The following is a 7,500-nucleotide window of genomic DNA, read 5'->3' as shown; positions in this document are numbered from 1 at the left end:
TGGTAGGTTGTGTGTGTGTGTGTGGGCAGGGTAGTGACTGGTAGGTTGTGTGTGTGTGTGGGCAGGGTAGTGACTGGTAGGTGTGTGTGTGTGTGTGTGTGGGCAGGGTAGTGACTGGTAGGTTGTGGTGTGTGTGTGTGTGTGTGTGTGGGCAGGCTAGTGACTGGTAGGTTGTGTGTGTGTGTGTGTGTGTGTGTGTGTGTGTGTGTGTGTGTGTGTGTGTGTGTGTGTGTGTGTGTGTGTGTGTGCAGGGTAGTGACTGGTAGGTTGTGTGTGTGTGTGTGGGCAGGGTAGTGACTGGTAGGTTGTGTGTGTGTGTGTGTGTGTGTGGGCAGGGTAGTGACTGGTAGGTTGTGTGTGTGTGTGTGTGTGTGTGTGGGCAGGGTAGTGACTGGTAGGTTGTGTGTGTGGGCAGGTGTGTGACTGTGTGTGTGTGTGTGTGTGTGGGCAGGGTAGTGACTGGTAGGTTGTGTGTGTGAGTGTGTGTGTGTGTGTGTGTGTGTGTGTGGGCAGGGTAGTGACTGGTAGGTTGTGTGTGTGTGTGTGTGGGCAGGGTAGTGACTGGTAGGTTGTGTGTGTGTGGGCAGGATAGTGACTGGTAGGTTGTGTGTGTGTGTGTGGGCAGGATAGTGACTGGTAGGTTGTGTGTGTGTGTGTGTGGGCAGGATAGTGACTGGTAGGTTGTGTGTGTGTGTGTGGGCAGGATAGTGACTGGTAGGTTGTGTGTGTGTGTGTGTGGGCAGGATAGTGACTGGTAGTACTGTTGTGTGTGTGTGTGTGTGTGGGCAGGATAGTGACTGGTAGGGTGTGTGTGTGTGTGTGGGCAGGATAGTGACTGGTAGGTTTGTGTGTGTGTGTGTGGGCAGGATAGTGACTGGTAGGTTGTGTGTGTGTAGCAGGATAGTGACTGGTAGGTTGTGTGTGTGTGTGTGTGGGCAGGGTAGTGACTGGTAGGGTGTGTGTGGCAGGTTAGTGACTGGTGTCATGATGTGTGCTGTTGGCAGTCTGGGCACCTCTGATGCAGCCTGGCGTTCCCAGATGTTGTTGGAGTTCATGTTCGAGCCGTGTTCCAGTCACGGGCACAGAGGACAGTCAGACCAGCTCACACCCTCCTCATCAACGCCCCATACAGTTCACATCAAAGCATGGTGGATGAGGAAGGAGAGCAGCCCTGCTGCCCTGGAGTTGAATTGTGTCGACTCGCTGTACAAGTTAGACTAGACTTGTGACGGTTTCCTATATTGTCCTTAACAACAATACCTACCAAGTATTTAACTTCTTATTACGAGGATGTTACAGATACTGTATACACCCAGACATGGTCATTTAGCCCTTGTTCTGAGCCCAGATGACACCCAGTATTCGGTGGGAGGTATGAAAGAGTTGGACTGCACATGACAGCGCTACAGGAGAAGTGTTCCTTTTCAATTTGAGCGGCTATGTGTTTCCAAAAGTAGTCACGTAAGGCGGAGCAGTGAGCTGGCGACCCCGGGGTGACGAGGGAGAGGGAAGGAGAGCAGGGCCGTGACTGATAGTAAACCCCAGGTAGTCAGAGCCCTTCGTTCCCAACCAGGCAGGTAGCAAGCAGCCTGCTGGTCACATGAGTCCTGCTGCTGGGCTGAGCACAACAAGGAAACAGACGGCTGTGTGCTGTTTAGAGCCCGACCGCTAAAATCGGTTGACTGATATTATCGGTGATATTAGCCTTTCACATAAATATTAGTATCTGTCTTTATTCCATACATAAAGGTACCAAGATTATATACTGTATATAGAATGAACAAATTAGCAGACCTATTTTTGTATACGTTTTCAATTGTTGCCTGAAGAGGGCACTCTACGAGCTGCTCATTGAACATCATTCAGCCCGTAAGTCACAACGTGAGAATAGGCATGGTGGTTTGACAGTGAGTAGCGTGCCAGCGACAGACTATTTAAAAACAGACGTAATCCAAAGTACGCTTCACCAAGCAAGCAGCCCTCATCACATGATCCCTTAGTTAACGTTAGCTGGCTCTCTAGGCAGCAGTGTAGTTAGCCTAGCTAGTTAACGTTAGCTGGCTCTCTAGGCAGCAGTGTAGTTAGCCTAGCTAGCAATCTGTGCTACTTATGTGCGAACGCTGGACTGGCTCCAAAGTGAACTCATCCTTGATACAAAAATAGCACTGTTACTATCTGGAGTCCAGACTCTGGACCTATTATGTTTTCTACCTGAAATATGCAATCTGCAATGAAAAAAACAAGACCGTTGGCGCATTCAAGATGAGATGGGATTGTGTGCTAAATCAGAATGTTGGTGTGACTAGAACCAGTGCAACAATGCTTTCAGCCATCAGCGCAGAGGTGGCAGGAAGAGACCAAGCGGAGTTGACAGTAAATCTCACACATTCATACACAGTTGGAGTTGTATGTTTACATAGCTTTGTGTTAGCAATGTTGTGTTATTCATTTGTACAGATGGGCTCGGTAGTGGTATGACGTTACATTATGTGTGAGGAAAACAAGGGAGTCTGGTCTGGTTTGATCCAGCTGACTGGATCCTATATGATATTATTGGTATCTCAGTTTTGTGTTAACAGCCTCACTGGACAGTGACTTGAAAGAGAAGTGTCATCACATCATAACCGAGTTAAAGAAGGCAATAACTCAATCATTCACCACGTCAGGAACATGTTGTTCTGAGCTTTGGGGGAAAACAATGTAGAAGCCTCCGTGCCTGTGATTGTACCAGCCCAATGTTCACAGTAATCAATGTGTATGTCTGTTGTTCTTTCTTTCTTTCCCGAAGCCTACCCATGTTGAATTCAGCACAATAACAAGTGTTTAGCAACAACATAGGAGGGCCCTTACCTCCCTAAGAACAAGCTTACAGCGCTGCGTCATCATTACATCGATTTAGCCGTGTCTTTGTGTGGGCTTGTTTTGGTATATAACCAGACTTATTTTTAAGAATGAGAGCGGGAGAAGAAGGGAGGCCAAGGCTGAATGGTGCTATCGTACCCAGACCCCATTGTTACAACACAACAGCAGTAGAACCCAGTCTGCTTATCACTGCTGTGAATAGGCAGCCATACAGAAGTTTACAGGGCTGGCTGCTGACTCCTCTTACACTGGGATAAGAGCTGTATGTGTGTGTGTGCGTGCGTGCGCAGTGTACCCTGATTGGAGTTATGAAGCCCCATTTCGGGGCGGAAGGTAGCCTAGTGGTTAGAGTGTTGGACTAGTAACCGAAAGGTTGCAAGATCAATATCCCTGCGCTGACAAGGTAAAAATCTGTCTTTCTGCACCTGAACAAGGCAGTGTTCCTAGGCCGTCATTGAAAATAAGAATTTGTTCTTAACTGACTTGCCTACTTAAATTATTATTTAAAAAAATATAGATTTATTTAAGTCGCTGACTGAGTCACTGGGTTAAAAGTCAGACTTCGTCACACACTGTCTGACTGGGAACAGCTGTTACTTTTTAACTCTGCTTGTGTTCTTCATTCTATTCCTGGCATCAATGACCGTAGTGAACTAGAAAGTGGAACAGAGTACTACTTTGAGGTATATGGCTTTGGTAAGCTGGTGGTCAGCTGTCAGTCGTAATGTGTGTTGGTGTGAGAGAGAAAGTGAGCTTGTACAGTGTCAACGAGTGAACAACCATCGATTTTCAGGTGCTCTAGGCCTGTTGCCCCCCACACACACACCTGCTCTGTGTGTAACCCAACCTCTAACTTTCACCTGCTCCCCCAACCATGACCTGTTTGGTTCCAGGCCCTGTGCACCACCCCTCCAATCATTACCTGTTTGGTTCCAGGCCCTGTGCAATCATTACCTGTTTGGTTCCAGGCCCTGTGCACCACCCCTCTCCAATCATTACCTGTTTGGTTCCAGGCCCTGTTTGGCACCACCCCCTCTCCAATCATTACCTGTTTGGTTCCAGGCCCTGTGCACCACCCCTCTCCAATCATTACCTGTTTGGTTCCAGGCCCTGTGCACCACCCCTCTCCAATCATTACCTGTTTGGTTCTCCAATCATTACCTGTTTGGTTCCAGGCCCTGTGCACCACCCCTCTCCAATCATGACCTGTTCCAGTTCATGTCTAACATTCCCTCCTCTCTCTTCCCTCCACCAGACATGTGTTCTTCATGCAGGTCAAGGAGAACCTCCACAGCGGCCACCTGAGGATGTGTTCGGAGCAGGCTGAGGAGCTGAGTGCCCTGCTGGCCCAAGCTGAGTTCAGAGACTACAACCAGAACACAGCCAAGTACTGGTACTCTAAGCTATGTGGGAGCGAACCCTGCCCGGCAACAGTCAACAGGTAAGGTCGCACACACACACAGCTATGTCTTACTATGCTTGAGGACTTTTTGGGGCCCAACAGTTGATTCCCATTCAAGATCCTATTTTCACATTTTCCCTAAACCTAACCCTAAGTCGGAAATAGCTGGCAAAAATGGCCACACTTCTGAATTTTAGTTAGTTTACTATTCTTGTGAGTACTTTTGGTTCTCACAAGTATAGTAAAATGTGTCCACACACACACACACACCTGTGGTGTGTTTAAACAGGATTGAAGCGCTAGCCATTGTGCTAATTGGATGGAGTTTGCAGGACATGAATACACTGTTGAAATGTTGAAAGCAAAGCTACCCTTGACAAGGTCGCTGGCTTAGAGAACAGATATGTTATTAGAGGCTTATGATATGAAAGTATCAACATCTAGCTGAACCAAGTGACAGATGTGTTGTTAATGATTCATCCTACATCGGTTGGACTTCTAACAATCGGATGCTTCAAAGAGGAAAATTCCTTTTCCTGTCCCAATTCAGAATGTTTGAAAATTCATCCCAGAACAGGTCAAACCTTTCATCATTTATTACCATCGGTGTTACCTAGATTTAGCTGTGTTCCTATTCCGAAATAACATATGGTAGCTGTTCAAAACAAATAAACAATTAGGTGTAAAATAGGTTCTAGAATTTGCACCCTAACACATGAGTTTCTCCGAGCCGTAACATTTCCCTCTACTTAGCCTACCTTCTTGAATATGAAACAGTCTGTCGCGTGCATCTGACAGAAACATGCAGTGCCATGGGAACCTGATATCAGTTCCACTGACATTGCAGACAGCAGCAGAGTTTGGAAGTCCCCAGAAATGGTTTGCTTCGCAATTGGAACAAAGTTCAAAACTCATGCCCACGTGTCAGTCGCCATGCGCAAAAGACAGACCAAGAGGAAACTAGAAGAAAAGGCACGGTCACGAGGTTCGCTGTACAGAAAGAAAACATGTTCCCCTCCCATGTTCCTACCATGGGGCCGAGGTTGGTTTGCAATTCGAACAACTGTTTGTCCCACGTGATGTCACCCAACATGAGATGAGTAATAGATGGAAAGGAAATGGCACCCTATTTCCCCATAGGCTCTGGTCAAAAGTAGTGCACTATATGGGTAATAAGGTGCCATTTTGGAGCCTACTACACATACTCACAAGGTCTTCTCTACAGAGACAGACACACTCCTCTCTTCCCAAAGATTCTACCATGTAGCCACTTGTTTTTCTCTCTCAAGGACCAAACCTGTTCAGGCACGGAACTGAACACCTAACAGGGAATTTCACCAAAGCAAGCAGGGTTATTGAGTTCTAGCCAGGTAACTGTCCTACATATTGTGAAACGACTGTAAATCATACAAATGAACACTTGAAAAGGGAATGGTACAGTTGAAGTCGTTTACATACACTTATGTGGGAGTCATTAAACCTCGTTTTTCAACCACTCCACAAATTTCTTGTTAACAAACTATAGTTTTGGCAAGTCGGTTAGGACATCTACTTTGTGCATGACACAAGTCATTTTTCCAACAATTGTTTACAGACAGATTATTTCACTGTATCACAATTCCAGTGGGTCAGAAGTTTACATACAGCTTGGAAAATTGCAGAAAATGATGTCATTAGAAGCTTTAGAAGCTTTAGAAGCTTTCCCAAAGGCTAATTGACATAATTTGAGTCAATTGGAGGCGTGGATATATTTCAAGGCCTACCTTCATACTCAGTGCTTCTTTCCTTGACATCATGGGAAAATCAAAAGAAATCAGCCACAAGTTATTTATATTTTCTGTGAAACCCAACCCGGAAGTTGTTTTCCACCTCTAACACATAAAGCTGTCTGTCTGTCTGCCTGCCTGCCTGCCTGCCTGCCTGTCTGCTAGCTAGCTACAACAACATGGTGGTGAGAACCAAGCCAGCGATTAGAGCGTAGCCCAGCAGCTCGTTGACTGGTTAAGTCAACAGTTTGAGAAGACTGCCAGTTTGGGTGGAGGCCAAGCTAAACTAGGGACTGTTCATACTAGGTCAGAGGACCGATCTATCGCTGTGTTTACACACACTCTAGGACACACACACTAGGATACACATGCAAGACAAGCACACACAAACTAGAATCCTCCTGACATCGTAATTGGAGGGAAATGGAAATGCCATTGGATTGGCTCTAATCAGGCTAATATGGACATGAAGCTGTCTTGTTAATGTATTGTCAATTATAATAGTCCATTTTGGTGATTTCCGTCAGCTCTGTTGTTTTGAGTAATTGCCGATAGCATGCTTCCATTGCACTATGGGTAATGTTCTGGATGTTCTTGCCCCTCATAATCAAGCGTATGTCTTGGGAGGAAGACTTAACCAATGTATGTACTGTGTTTAACTCATTTTGTAGGTTTGTATGGAACTGGGGGAGGTTCGTATGGAACTGGGGGGGGAGGAGGGGTGGAGGTTCGTATGGAACTGGGGAGGAGGGGTGGAGGTTCGTATGGACTTGGGGGGGGGGGTGGAGGGATGGGGGGAGGTTCGTATGGAACTGGGGGGGGGGGGGGAGGTTCGTATGGAACTGGGGGGGGGGGTATGGAACTGGGGGGAGGAGGGGTGGAGGTTCGTATGGAACTGGGGGGAGGGGTGGAGGTTCGTATGGAACTGGGGGGAGGAGGGGTGGAGGTTCGTATGGAACTGGGGGGGAGGGGGGGAGGATGGGGGTGGGGGTTCGTATGGAACTGGGGGGGGAGGAGGGGTGGAGGTTCGTATGGAACTGGGGGGGGAGGGAGGACTGGGGGGGGTGGAGGTTCGTATGGAACTGGGGGGGTGGAGGGGGACTGGGGGGGGGGGTGGAGGTTCGTATGGAACTGGGGGGGTGGGGGGGACTGGGGGGGGTGGAGGTTCGTATGGAACTGGGGGGGGTGGAGGTTCGTATGGAACTGGGGGTGGAGGGTATGGGGGTGGAGGTTCGTATGGAACTGGGGGGGGTGGAGGTTCGTATGGAACTGGGGGGGGTGGGGTGGAGGTTCGTATGGAACTGGAGGTTCGGGGGGGTGGAGGTTCGTATGGAACTGGGGGGGTGGAGGTTCGTATGGAACTCGTATGGGGGGTGGAGGTTCGTATGGAACTGGGGGGTGGAGGTTCGTATGGAACTGGGGGGGCAATAATAGCTCAGTTCATACACTTGAATTCACACTGCACACATA

At 48.0% G+C, this 7,500-nt stretch overlaps 1 protein-coding gene across 1 annotated transcript in view; it reads left to right on the top strand.

The window, feature by feature from the left end:
* Positions 1 to 7,500, top strand: part of LOC112229436 (E3 ubiquitin-protein ligase MYLIP-A) — a 40,647-nt gene that overhangs the window by 24,705 nt on the left and 8,442 nt on the right. Inside the window, exon 3 of the mRNA XM_024395260.2 lies at positions 4,118 to 4,303. Coding sequence (XP_024251028.1) covers positions 4,118 to 4,303 — 186 coding nt within the window. The remainder of the gene's footprint in view (positions 1 to 4,117; positions 4,304 to 7,500) is intronic.

Source organism: Oncorhynchus tshawytscha, linkage group LG31 (genome assembly GCF_018296145.1).
Source record: "Oncorhynchus tshawytscha isolate Ot180627B linkage group LG31, Otsh_v2.0, whole genome shotgun sequence".
Taxonomy (NCBI): Eukaryota; Metazoa; Chordata; class Actinopteri; order Salmoniformes; family Salmonidae; genus Oncorhynchus; species Oncorhynchus tshawytscha.
This window is presented reverse-complemented; position numbering and strand designations above follow the sequence as displayed.